General features: G+C 40.3%; 1 protein-coding gene and 1 long non-coding RNA gene across 4 annotated transcripts in view; one reads left to right on the plus strand and one right to left on the minus strand.

Moving 5' to 3' along the window:
* Nucleotides 1-14,639, minus strand: part of LOC143131313 (polyunsaturated fatty acid lipoxygenase ALOX15B-like) — a 57,315-nt gene that overhangs the window by 24,821 nt on the left and 17,855 nt on the right. For both annotated transcript variants that reach the window (XM_076290857.1, XM_076290847.1), the window contains exons 7-10: nucleotides 13,532-13,635; nucleotides 13,231-13,400; nucleotides 8,618-8,761; nucleotides 2,051-2,251 (exon numbers count right to left, since the gene is read on the minus strand). In XM_076290857.1, coding sequence (XP_076146972.1) covers nucleotides 2,051-2,251; nucleotides 8,618-8,761; nucleotides 13,231-13,400; nucleotides 13,532-13,635 — 619 coding nt within the window. The remainder of the gene's footprint in view (nucleotides 1-2,050; nucleotides 2,252-8,617; nucleotides 8,762-13,230; nucleotides 13,401-13,531; nucleotides 13,636-14,639) is intronic.
* LOC143106650 (uncharacterized) lies at nucleotides 9,678-12,160 on the plus strand. 2 transcript variants are annotated; one of them, XR_012983718.1, is made up of 6 exons: nucleotides 9,678-9,935; nucleotides 10,915-11,044; nucleotides 11,159-11,224; nucleotides 11,635-11,724; nucleotides 11,845-11,915; nucleotides 12,042-12,160. It is a non-coding gene; the product is annotated as an uncharacterized LOC143106650 (long non-coding RNA). The 2 variants fall into 2 exon arrangements; XR_012983717.1 differs by lacking the exon at nucleotides 9,678-9,935 and adding an exon at nucleotides 10,637-10,801.

Here is a 14,639-nt window from a genome sequence, read left to right on the forward strand (position 1 = left end):
CTCATAACATTAGTCCTGCATTCTGGCCTGTCTCTGTGTTGTCCTGTTGTTACCCCTTGCCCTTCCAGAGAAACGGATGTATTCAAATCATCGTTTTGCTTGCTTGAATGCAAACTCAGAGTGATGTTAACCTACAGTAGGCCTATTTAAGTTAACGACGTGGTTGTCGTGAGCACGATTCATTGGCGCTTGCAGTGTTCGGCCGTAGGCTAGGCTATGTCTACGTGCGCACCTGCCAATAAGAGCCAAAGAAATCCCCCTATATATTCACTCCAAGTTGGCCTACCATAACTTACCAACTCTAGCCTACACTGTAGACCATAAACTGGCTATTTATATGACCAATGTATTTATATTCTGTATTCTGTATTCTGCTTTATGAAGCAGAATTACGCACTGCTACTTGGAACGTATCACATTTTTGTTGGCAGGAGAGAGAATGACAGTGATTAACAAATTGCACTTGTTGCTGGTTACCAATAAATAGGGCCTAGGCTACTATATATTTTTTTGCAAACAACAAAAACAGAAAGGATGGAGACAGCAAAGCTAGAGATGGGCAGGAACAAGGTTAAATTGTAGAAAATGCTTGTCAAAACGTTAGGAGCTGGATGTGTGGATGAATGAAGCACAAGTATGCTTTATAAGCATGCACACTGTTTAAAGTTAGGCTAGGCTACACGGTAAACTACAAGCTTTTTAGCTTTTTTAGGGCTGGATATAAAGTTGACCAAATGGATATATGCTGTTAGGCGTAAATAAAGTGGGATACTTTGTTGCTCCAACCCTTCCAACGTTAATGGGGACGGATGTTGACATTTTCCGTATTTTGCGTGAGAAACCCATATATTCATTGTTCAATGTTGACAGAGCTATGGAACGAAAGAGAGCGTTATATGGCGACAGAAATCAACAATCAAACAAGCCACTTTGATTTTTTGCTGTTTTCATTAATACAAAAGATGGGTGACCCCCCCTCCTAGACAAAAAAAAGTTAGGTGACCCTCCCCTCAACAAAGAATAAAAAGACATGACCCTCCCCTATTTTCCTCCGGTGACCCCGTTTATAAATAACGAACGGTCCCTTAACAGTTTAAACTGCAAAAAAAATTGTATGATGCTCCTGACCCAATAAATGTACTGATTTGAACCTTGTTGCCTCAGTTGTTACAATATGAATATAAATATATAAATTAGTTGTATGTCACTTTGAACAGAAGCATCTGCGAAATACCATTATCATAACCATAACCAAATAGCCTACGTCCTTGGTCAGCTGGCTACTATGCTTCCTTAGGCCTTATCACGTGCACCCGCCCCAATCCTGAATTTCCCCTTGGGGATCAATAAAGTATTTATCTATCTATCTATCTATCTATGCAAGGACAGCTCATTCTCGATTCTTTTTCCATTACTATTCTCCTTTACCAACATAATTCAGGCAATGATAGGCTAGTCGCGCATACAGAACAACAGAGGAGCCCAAATGCATATTGTTGTCAGATTTGTTCCAGCTCTGCGTTCTACGGCTTCCACTCCCCTTGCTCCTAGTTGATAGGCTACAACGTAACTGACATTTCTGCGTAAGTTAGCTTGTTTACAAACATGTCTCTAATTAAAACGTTGTTTCAATGTAGGACAGCCTAGCGGGGATAGGCCAAATGAAAAATTGAGGAAAGTGCCGATTTCACATTGTTGTGCGGATTTTGGATTTCGGTCGTGGGGATACAAAGTTTAATATCCAAAACAAAAACACGAGGGAATTTCCTATTTTGTTTTTAAAAAATACATATATACGGTCGTTTTTCGATTTTCAATTTTCGTTTCTAATTTGAAAATCAAATGAACAGAAGGTACACAGACCTACACGGACCTCCCAACACTTTATCCCGTAGCTGTGTTTGAACAATTTCAAATGAAACATGGGAAATTTCCGATTGTGGTTTCCCCAATTCTGCGAAGTACATGGACAGCCAATGCACTACATGTTATATGTTTGTTTTAATTGTAGGCCAGGGCTAAACCAAGTCATCCTTGTCAGATTCCATACCTTGAAAAGGGGGTGTATGGAGGGGAGTTCCCTTAACATTGCCACGGTAAACACCTCAGCAAGCAAGTGAGTTCTCAGCAGGTGAAAGTCGACCTCGTGCACGCTGAACTCCGCGGCCCTCACATAGATCTTAGCCAGCAGCCAGTCATGCTCGTCAGTGGGCAGAAAGATGGGGTTCTCATGTCCAGGGGTTTGCTTCAACTGTGGAGAAACATAATGTAGAACTGACACCAGTATGTACTCACATGCATAATATGTTATGTGTCTACCATTTTGCCTGCGTTGGAAGGGATGACTGGCCAATCAATCCACATTTGGTGAAATTACCATTTTCTGCCTCATTGCTGTATTTAGTTGCCTGTGGTTAAAACCACACTTGGTGAATAGAGTCTGGGGACTCACGATTGAAAAATGTTTCCAACACTAGCATGGTGATGGGTGTAGACATAGTGTTGACTTTGAAAACATTGGTCCAGCCTAACCAATCACATTGATCAGGGATTCCTAACAAACAATAAACCGACAAACTGACAATAAACAGCATTGGCAGTCAGGAAACAAATAAATAAACTAGACTGCATTTCCGGCGGGAACTGCAAAAGTGTGCTTGCCCTGGTCCGGTCACCAACGTGAGCAGACAGTGGCATACGCTATGCTGAACCTGGCTTGATCCAAGCATTCTAACAGTGCCTTTCAGTGTTGGAGCAGTGGCAATACCGCAAAAGCTCTAGGAGAGGGCTATTCAACTATTGGCTTGCGGGGTGAATGCGGTTCGTTGGATTTTACCTGTGGCCTGCCTTTGAACTTAGCTTCTATGACTAAGATCAAATCAATAAAATAAAAAAACAGTAGTGATTGGCTGCAAAAATAAATAATGTCACGCGTCTTGCACCTCTCAAACTGGGCTATCAGGTAACCTAGAAGAATTGAAATTATGAAATATGACTAAGGAATTCAAATGCTGCTTGTTTGTCAGGATACTTTTTCACTGATTTATTTAAAAAATATGAGCTATGAGTGTGAATGTTATATATTCCATCCCCTAATTCTGTTTTACTGGTTTATTTGACAAATAATCTATATGGATTTGCTCTATAAAGACCTTATGTCTGTTTAGGATTGTTTTGAGAGCCTATTGATTTATCTCAGAATAAAGTAATGTCCACAACATTAGTGATGTTTTTTTTTTTGTGTGTGAATGTATTTTACTTAACTCATTAAATGTAGCTGAATACTCATGAACGCATGTCTCTAATAGCCACAATAGGAGTAATTTTAGCAACACCGTATTTTGTGTGGCCCATAACGACCCAGTGGATCATGAAAACGTGCCAAAATTCACATTCCTTGCTTGATGTTGGTAAATTAATCCCATTCAGATTGCCACTTATCTGTGATGTAAGAGTTCAGTATAGGTTTAAGGTCTGGGGCACGGATTTGACATTCTGTGACTTCTTCATTGAGGGCTTGCTTAGCAGCACTGTCCGCTTTCTCATTTCCCCTCAGACCAACATGGCCTGGGACCCAGCAAAAAACCACTGAAGTTCTGGTTCTTTAGACGTTGTAGTTGATCAAGCTCAGCTTTGGTTGTACTTTTTGTGTGACATTAAAGCCTACTGGAAAGATTTTTAATTGCAATTTAATTTAATGCAATTTACTTTTACGATTAAATAAAATTAATTTATCCCTCTCACCCATAGTTTTCTATTTATTTACAAATGTACATAGGCCTACTGTAATTACATTTATACATAGTTATTCTACTGATCTTCATACTATTCATCCTGCACATAGACTTATTCTTACTACTCTTATGATGTTGTTTCTGCACTACAATGACACTGTTTCCACACTGCACATAGCTGTATGTTATGTACATATCTGTTACATATTTGTCATATTGAATATCCATAATTATTCTGTTTTATTATATTCTGTTAATACACTGCATATATCTATATTATTATTTCTACTATTATACTGTTACTTACTGCTACATCTACATAGATTATTCTACTTATTGTATGAGGTAACTGCTAATACACTGCACATATTTATATTTAATTCATATTACTCTAAACCACCTTCTGTAAATCAACTGTATACTACTGCCTACATTGCACTATATTTCTTGACCTGTCTCTGTATATTTCATCACCTTTCTATACTTTGCATCACATTGCATGCATACTGTAGCTACATGAATCACAGCTAGATCCTTGGTTGCTATGAAGGCCAGTCGTTCTAAATGGATGGTTGCTATGGCCAAAGGCCAGTTCTATCTCTGCCGTTGTCAAGCGGGCATATCCTAACCTTATCTTATTTGAAGCATCTCTATTTTACTTAGCCTACTTCCATACAGTGAGTCCCATTAAGAAGTGGCCACTTCATTCACACTTACCGTGATCCACGCAGCAACATTATTAAATTAATCTGTCACCATATGCATATGCCAACGTTTGCAAGGAGAACATTTTAATTTGATTCACAATGAAACGTTACATTTAATGTACATGTTGACAATGAGTAGGCTAGTTTTGGTTGTTGTTGGTGGGATTACTGCATCCCTTAGTTATGCCTACAATGCAAAATTGTTCCCTCGCGATTGTTAGCTCCTGCAGACGCATTTCAAAACATCGCGACGTGAAATGCCACCACAAAAAATTGTTCGGTCTTAGTGAGTTAGGAGTCTTCGCGACTTCTTTTAAGCTGTCACAGACTCAGGCGCTACTTTTAGGGCTAAAATGCTTCCTGAATTACTCTTAGTAAAAAAAAAATAGGAGTCCTAAAGTTACGAGTACAAGCATCTCATATCAAATGACCATGGCATCACGCTAAGCAACATACATCCCATACAGCAACATCTCCTCCCTAGCTTCTAGCCACACAAGAAATGAATAATGTTAAATCTCTGCTTAGCATGCTTCTCCGCTTAGCATTCTAATAACAGAAGGGGCACATTTATGTTGACCACTATCATATGACTCATTATATCTGTAACTGTATAAAACACTTACTTTCATAAAGGACGCACACCATCCAGCACATACACATGGAAACCGATATTTTAGGCACTTCGCCACGAACTCAAAACGTGTCTCTCTGAAGCTCTGTTCTAGAATCTTTGCTCTGTTGTTCCCAGAGTTGCTAGGCAACAACAAATAAACGAAATGACAGTCTTTGATGCCAATGGTATCAAAAGTGTACGAGTAATTACGAATGGATGTGTGTGGTTTGCAATTAGAATAAACAAGAAATAACATTTCCAATAATTTTCCATGATAAATTACATATTTGCACCTTCCTTACTTATGAACCTCACTAATGCCACCGTATTTAGTAAAATGTAATACAACGTTGCCACCTAGCGTTCAGATGTATTTAAAGGTGCGATTTGTAGGATTGTTACCGAATGTTCTGTAGGCCAAAATCAAAACACTGGTGAACGTTCTCAAGACTACCAGACGCGAGCCTCTTCTGGGTTGCCAGATGTAATGAAGACTTAGCTAATGTTAGTTGACCTGCATCTGCTTTAACGTTTCTCCAACCATGACCCAGCTACACATACGGAAACAGTGAAAACAAAAAATACCTCTCTAACCAACGTAACATATTTAGCTGAAGTTAGCGATGCAGATGAAGTTTAGCCTAGGCTACCTGTTGTGGAGAAATATGGCTAGCTCTGCGTCAGACTTGATATTCTTCCCCGTAACTCATTTTTTTTCATGGGTTTTACGGGGTTTTACGGGTTAGAATAATGTTGTCAAATAAGCCATTACTTCAATTCATCGTGTTTCCTTACTCTCTGACAACATATGATGATCATTTTTGGAATGGTTACAGTTTATTTTCCATTATTTCCTACATACTGGACCTTTAACATTAACGTGACATTGCTTGCTTATTCTTTCGTCAACTCCATGCTTTTAGGAAAACAATCTTTTTATCATAGTCCCCTCTTCAATGAGCGATTACCAGCTCGTTTTTGTAACAGAGATAGCTGTTTATTGTCCCTAGGTTTACAGAAACACCTATTCATATTAGAACGTAGCCTATGGAGTGCTGCCGACCACTGTTCATTACGGCCCAGAATGCCTTGCATGTCTTTTCAACAAAACAACACAGTAAAACCAGAGAATGTCTAATAAGGGGAGAACTGCCTCTCTCGGAAAACTTCCGGTTTCTGAACTGGTTGCAGTTCCTTCTGTGGTTCCACATGAGGGCGCTCGTCCACGAGTGCAGAATGCATGGAAGTCTATGGAGCTGTACCCCTCAAAATCCACTTTTCTCGGGATATAATTTTTTTTCAAGTAATTTGAGTATTGTATTCGAAAGGGGAGGCAAAGAAAATACACTTGGTTGAGTATTATATTTTTTAAAGTCACTTAATTGTTCTAAAAAGCCTTTCAAATGTGTCAATGATGTCATTCATTAGCACAATGCTAGCGTGTTATGTGCAACAACGACCCAACCTGTAAGAAATCAAAAGGACATAAGTACTCGTTCATTCAACTTTTGACCTATAACCCATGTTGAAGTTATACAAACTACAATCAAATCTGAGATTTGTCAATGACAATCAGGTGAAAGAGACAAATTTAGCCGTCTAGCTCCATTGACTCCCATTTATTCTGCACTCATGGCGACCGCCCCCAGTGGAACTCTGGTGGAACTGCATCCAAAATTCGGTACAATGGGACTTAATACGGAGTGGCAAGGCTCTCCGTAGACGGGCTCTGGTAAAACCTTAATGCCCGTAAACATATGCATTTGCATACTTGTAACATTTTTAATAATACTCTCCCATCATGATATTTAACAATAATGAAAAATGTAATTTGAATACCGTCAATGTGAAAATAACTGTACTATGTCAGCAATAAATAGCTAATGTTCACCTTGCCATTTCAGTTCGTAAGTCCATACTATCCCATGGCTGAGCAAGGATTTCATGGTTGGGCAAGGCTGCCCATAGACATTGTGCATACTTGGAAGGCATTGTGATAGAAGGTGAATGGTGAAAAGGTGAATGGTGAGAGTTACCAAATACCTGTGGGTGGTTTGCGAAATGATGGGAACTTTTGGAATATTTCTCTTTTTTTTAGCTTATGCACCCTCACATTGGAGTCCCGAGTTCAAATACAAAATGTGGTATCGATATGTGACAGTGTTCCTGAGATATAGACGACTTCCTGTTTCGGAGCTTCACCGCCGATTTTGTTTGGCTGTGACGGGCAAACGCTTTCGAAAATCAAAAATCCTTCTGGTAACTTTTGTGAGGCTTGGTCCAAGGATAATGTACGTCAAGTTTCGTGGCGTTCGGACCAAATTTGTGACCTGTGAAAATTTAGTTTAGCTTTCTGTTCAATTCAATATGGCGGACGAACGACACGCCCACCTGACGTCATCTTCGCGACCAACTTACACCGGTACTGACCGGACGTTTTAAAGTTGGAACGGTGTCTCTGTCTCAAAGGGCCTAGGCGCTAGAGCTGACAAAAAATTAGGGAGACGGGAATAATAATAATAAAACTTAAGAAGAACAATACGTGTGCTGCTTTGCAAGCACACTTAATAAAACTTAAGAAGAACAATAAGTGTGCTTGCAAGCACACTTAATAACTTTACACTTTCTTGTAAAGTTATTACAAGACTGCAATTTTTGATGTTTGCAGGCGTTGCTACAACCGTTTACCACAGTCACTTCCGATTTCAAAACTATAGCGTCATTCCCTCTCGTCACTGATTGGGCAAGCAATCTGCCAACCGATGGGATTTCCCATCCTCCTGGTCTTGATATCCCTCTACTTAATTATTTTTAATTGATTAATGCTACCTCATATAAGTCCTGCAACGTGACAGTCTAACAGTCTAATAAATAATAATCTGACATCGCTCGTGCACTCGTGCTGCTGACAGTGGCTGCGTAATGACTGTTCATCATATTGGCCTATATGGCAACTGTGTAACCCATTATAAATGGGTAGTTTCAGTGGAAAAGCTAGCTGAACAAATGAAAGGAAACAAGAAGTATTCATTGCAGCATATCGTGAATATTTTTAGAACCCTAAAAATCTTAGAACTGATGCTACTGAGCTGGTAGCCCAGGATGGAGGACAACTCCACGTAGAGGAGAAGAGGTTGTCCGAAGCAACTTAAATTAAGTGAGATTTTTTGCTGAATGTTACAAAAAGTGTTAAAATGTTTTTTGTGTATAAAAACATCAGATCTTTATGCAAATCGCACCCTGGCTACCATTACACATGCTTCATTCACTTATGCTACTATGCTTATCCAGATACAGTATCTACATACTGTGAATGGTCCACTTGTCTCACCAAACCCCATCCCTAATAGAAAAAAAGCGAGGGGGGGCATTTCCTTGTAGCTGGCCAGTGAGGAGAGGAGGCCAACTAAGGGAAACTAAGATGGAATAACATTTTTAATATGAGTTAAGACTTCCCTTTCCGTTCCCCCAAATTTTCTATTAATTACCATTTTTGTGGTGCACAGCACTATATCTCCTTTTGTTCCCTGTTCTTAATGTTTTTTTTTAGATGTGATTACCTGTATGGCGATGGGCAGCATCTTGCCATGATGGTTGAGATGGAGCAGCACCAGAGGAGCGGTGAGAAACTGCTGTTGATCATTCACCTCATTTCCTATGAGTCCATCCAGCATCTTGTAGTCACACAGGAAGATGTTCCCTTTCTGGATGGATTAGGTGTAGTTAAAGGCAAAACAACAAATAAACTAATTGAGTGTCTTGAAAGGCTCTTTAAAAATACAATGTAACATATTATTATTATTATCATGCTGCTAGACTGTTGACTGTTGCTAGGTTACGGGGACGCTGGCGAGACACGCCGCTCCGTCTGGCATCATGTTTTTGTTTGTTTTTATGTAATGTTCGTAATTTTATGTAATGTCACGTTTAATTTTGTATTGATTTGTCTAGTTAAATGTTTTCTCTCTTTATTTCTGTTATTTTTGATAGTTTTCGTGTTATTCTCTTAGTCCTTTTTACTGCTTTCAAGTCGGCTGATTCTGTCCATTGGGAGCTTGCTATGGCTAGCTTTTGCCCTGGGCCTCTTACATCCTTCCCATTCATCTGTGAGCCGGTGCTGCACTTCACTGTCTGGTCGAGGGGATTTCTCGGGACAACAGCTGGAGCTACTCTGAGAAAGATCTGCTGAGGCTGCCGAGCTGTTTCTGACCAGTGAGCTGCCATGCCAACTGCCTGGAGTCTGGATTGAGCAGACTACGTTAACGTTAACGTTAAAGCATTACGGACCAACAAACGGTCGCTGTTAAACGTCCACCGAGTTGCTGATCTACAAGTTCGCCCATGACTTCGGACTGTTATGCTTCCAGTGACTTCGGACTGTTATGCTTCCAGACTGCCAGTGAGTGTAAAGAACTTTGTTGGCGTTGCATGCATCGGTTGTGGAGACACAGCTGTGCGCAGTTTCACGCAAGTCATCATTGCCCTTGGACATTTTCAGCCGGTTGGAAATTGGACTAATTTTATTTTTAATTTGTATTTATTTTATTTATTAATTTCTTTGTTGTTTGTCTTGTATGTCTTGGTGTCACGGCCCACACAGCAGTAGACTCCTAGGCGGATCCGCCTTCAAGTCGCCAAACCCGCGTGACTGTCGCATTCGTTTTGGTGCCGCACAGAGGATCAGCTCCGCCTCCAGGCGGCTCCGTAAATTCTACTGTCAAACAGCGGGTCCTGAGTGGACCCATGTCGGATCCGCGGGCGCGGACGCGCCTGTACTGTAACGGTTGAATATGACTGTACATCAAGAGCCGAGAAGAGTCATACTAACGTTAGTGGATATTTTCTTTGCTGGGACACGGTTGCGCTGAACCCTCTCGAGTAAGTGATATTTATTAATATATTGCGACATTCACAATAGCTAAACATTGGCCTTTGTGGTTTTATACTTATCATGTTTATTGATTGTAATTACGTTGTTTGATATTAGTGCAGACGTTTGTAATTTTGAGCAACAGGCTAAGTTAACGTTATTGTTAGCTGTGATGCTCATATGAGTCTGTAGCCTATTTGATTTAAAATGGGTTAGCAATTTCGGCAGAATATGTTATGGTAGTGTGATTTAAAAAACACACATTGTTATTTAACGTTAGTCTGGTCTTGTCTGTTAATGTGTTGCTGTTGTCCATAGTCCATTAGTGCTACTATGCTAGCGGCATACAGCTGCTATCGATAGCTAGCATGCTGCTAAGCGCAATTGCATAAGTTATTGCTAATGTCTATTATACATATATATGTTTGAGATCACGTTTGCGATGCAATCCTTGATTAAGCTGATACATTGGCACTGGTATTTCAGTCAATGAAGTCAGTGAAGCACTCGTCTGCTATGAAAGCTACCTACAACTTTAGCATGTTGACTCACTGATAATGGTTTAGCCCTAGCTTCTAGCTAGCTGTGCATTAACGTTTGCATTTTGCCAAGTTTGGTCTCATACGTAACTTTAGTGTCGTCATCTGCCATCTTTGTAATGAAAGCCTCGGCATTTTAATCACTGTTTAAGTCAGTTCAGACAACTAATGAGTATTGGCGTCTGTTTGTGATTTATTATGCTAACGTAACTTAACTGTATGGAACTTGGTCCCCATCTTCTATTTTGTTTGTTCTGCAGCGTCAACTTTTATCTAACGTTATGATTGCCTCTGTTGGGTTCGCTTGATGAAGATACTTTCTGGGTTGTTAAAATGTAATGTGAACACATTCCCGTAGCATTCCAAAATAGACCAGAGATGCTTGTACTATATGTATATTTGGAAATTTTGGGATTGCAATAACCATAATGATATCGTTATTTAACAGCCATCGTTTCGGGGACTCTGATGAGAGTGAAGAAGAGCCAGTAAATGGTGACTTTGCATCTCTGAGGTACCTTCCAACTCGCCTGGTATATCAGTTGAAGCCTCAAGCCCAAGCCAATTGCACTGGCAAAGTAAGTAATAATCTCTTAACATTGAAATAACTAAATCATTATATTAATATTAGAGATATGGTTAACATTCTTAGTGCTAAAGACATTCCCCTCTCCTTGTATCTATTCCTCCAGCTCCACCATCTTGCCGAGTGCCAGGCAGCCGAGTCACTACCCCTCAACCTGGAGAAAACTGTTAAGGTAAAGACTGATCTCTGAAATAAAATTGAATACAGTGGCCCCATCTATATTAACACAGCAGTAGTCACTCTATTTCAAATCAACAGATTGCATCTGCATTACCATCTCAGATTTTCTGCATACTTCATACATTACTTTCAAAATCTCAGCCAAATATTTTGTCAGTTAAAACATCTGCATTCATGCAATATTGCCTGAAAAGTTCATTCATTATTATCAGATTGTATTGAAACACATTGATTTCAATGTTAATCCATTCATGGAGTTGATATAGATAGTGCATACCAAAATGTTGAAACATACAAATTCATGTCCAGTATGACCAGAGATTTGTTTTTGTTTGCCATTGTTTGGCCCTGTAGCTCTCAGCCTACCATGGTTAACAGATCACAACCATTTATCTCCCTTAGCACCTCACCATGGGGCAGGACCGCAACACTCTTCACCACCTCAACTCCCTGCACCTGCACCCGCATTTAACATACGGAGAGTTACTCAAGGTAGGGACTGATCTCTGAAATATTAGTGAATAGAAAGGCCCCATGTGTATTATCAATGATGACTACCATTTAATACATTTTTTCCCCCTCTCGCACACCGCCCACCTCACTATGGGCCAGGAATGGCAGTCCCTCCTCAACTCCCTCCACCCCCACACCAGCCCTCAACGTGCAGCGAACAGAGGAGCTTTGTAAGTCATGTTTCTTTTTAAATTTAATCTCCTTAATACCTATCTCATATATTGTATTGTGTAAGCATACTTGGCTTTGGATGCTACATACCATAAACATAAACATATCTGTCTGTTTGATTACAGGTGCTGTGAGGAAAAACATGGTGACACGGTCAGCCACGGACGCTGAGGTCACCAAGCACGCAATTAGGTGTTTCAACTGGCGGTGGATCGGGCAACTAGGAGACATGTTCCGCCTCCATCCACACAAATGGATTAGTAGGAGAAATAAGCATTAAACAATCTTTTTATTGAACTTCTTGTCATTCACCAGTTATTCATTTTCTGATATTTTAGATGTGCATAGCGCAGCATTTCATTGAAGTTGTAGCCTATTAGATAAAATATTTCATGTCTGCACTGACCTAGGCTGATAAAGCACTAAATTAGGTTTTGACCTCAAAATTAATGTAGAGTAGCCTAGGCAACGTAGGCTACTTAACAAAAACAGAATAGCTTATAACCTGTAACTTTCCATAAATGTCCATTTTATATTTCCATTGAGTAGTGATCACGTTTGTACAGTAAATTGATGTCTTGACTTAAACCTTTTCTGTTTATTGACAGTATTGTTAAGTTAAAAATACGAGGCGATGCTAATCGTAGGCCTATCTTGCTGTAGTAGCCTAGGCTAGGCCTAGTGATAGTTTTACTTTTATCCTATAGTTTATCCTATTTAATCCTACAGCAAAAACATTTTGAATTTGAAAATGAGATAAACGGGTCCGAAACGGACCCGGGCCAGATGAGCCTTTATGAGTCCGTTGCGGGTCCGCGGCGGGTGTATGTATCAATTTACGGGTCCCAAACGGACCCGCCGCGGAGGTAAGGTTTTAATCGCGGATGCGGGGCGGATGCAGCGCGGAGCCACGGCGGGTCCGCGATCCGCCTTCGTAGCGGATCCGTTCCTGAGAGCATCTGGACTCCGATACGGGTCCGTTTCGCGGGTCCGTTCCGGATGCCGTCATACATCCGCGGCGGATCCGCCGCGGAGTCCTTTTGCTGTGTGGGGGGGTACGCTGGCGACTACGCCGCTCCGTCCGGCATCTTTTGCGTTTGTTATTTCTTAAATAATGTAGTTCTATGTCTTGGTGTCATGGGTACGCTGGCGACTACGCCGCTCCGTCCGCTATTGTCTTTGTTAGTCTATGTGTCAATGACAATGTCTTAGCCTATATGTGGAGCGCTTTGGGTGGCACTCTGTGCACGTTAAATGCGCTATACAAATAAAACTGACTTGACTTGACTTAACTTGACTGAATGAGAAGCCTACTTTTATCTCTGCCGTCAAGGTGCTTTTTCCAAGACTGTTTTTGACCATCTCCTCTGTGACTGGGAAGTTCTCAGGCAACTTTGAGCAGCGTTGGATCACCATGGGGTTGTGGCCATTCAGAAACTGGTAGCCAAAGAACTCGTCCTTGTCCCAGTGCCACATAACATATCCTGCAAAGGATGGCAAGTCAGAAGAACGTACAGTATGCTCAGATATACTGGTCAGCCATTTTGATTTTTAATACAGTAATTCTAGAAAGCTCATTGAGGTTAAGCTCATTGAAGTTGTTTAAGATGAGTACTCAAGGTATCATTTCTGGTTCCGCAAAGGAGCGCCTCCAGTTGGTAGATGCTTTCCCACGAATCTTTGCAATTAGCTAATCCTGTTAGCTTCAGAGGAGCTAACCTTAACACAAAGAATTGGTAGATAGTCCATTAATAAGAATAAAAGGTAAAAATATGTAAACATTAAAAAAGGTAAAAATATGATAAAGTAATGTAATGTTGATTTGTTTTTTAGGACTTTCTCCACAATAGCATAGAAGTGAACTGATATTGTTAGCAGCACATGAGTTATTATAAGATGAAAAGCACACACAACATTTAAGGGTACACACTCATGCATACATACATACATACATACATACATACATACATACATACAGACATACAAATCACCGTCCACTAGGGGTGTAATGGTACATGTATTCGTATTGAACCGAAACGGTACGGGCGTCATGGTTCGGTGCATGAATTTACACAGAGAATATGCGGTATGAAAATAAATAAAACTTGCGCGCAAATTAATTAATGCAATGCAGAACTACTTCATTAGGGACACCTAATCTGTAGTCCCGCTTTAGCTCTGTGAAGCTCTCATTGGCGCATAGGTAGCCGAGGTCCGCCTACGTAAGTTACAGTTTTTTGTCAGGTCGACGGTCGAGTGAGTCAGTCAGAGATAGCAGCAGCACTAAGGATGGGTATGGCGAGTGGTGGCGACCCACCAGACATGGGCAGTATTTCAATTATATGTATTTGAAATATGTATTTAATTACTTTAGCTATTTTGTCATTTGTATTTTGCAGGATTGGAAAAACTCAAATGTAAAATTCTTTGAGGGATTGTATTTGAGTATTTCAGCTACTTAAATACTTCTCAAATAAGCCAAAATGTCAGCACTCAATTACATATACTACCCGGCCTGCTATAACCATGACAATAGGCAATGCTTATCATAAAGGCAAAGGCCAGAATCTTGGTGAATCTGGTTTTAAGAATAGGCTGGGTGCCTGAAGATATCCTTTGGGCAATTCCCTATATTCAACTGTAAAGTTGACCTAAACATTTCATTACCTTTTTGGAAGAAAAGCATGAAATGTTTACCCATTTTCCATCTTTCTTGCTGTGGT

Source organism: Alosa pseudoharengus, unplaced genomic scaffold (assembly GCF_046254945.1).
Source record: "Alosa pseudoharengus isolate Yale_2024_CS ecotype anadromous, Long Island Sound unplaced genomic scaffold, YU_APseudo_1.1 YU_APseudo_1.1_scf_1, whole genome shotgun sequence".
NCBI classification, from domain to species: domain Eukaryota; kingdom Metazoa; phylum Chordata; class Actinopteri; order Clupeiformes; family Clupeidae; genus Alosa; species Alosa pseudoharengus.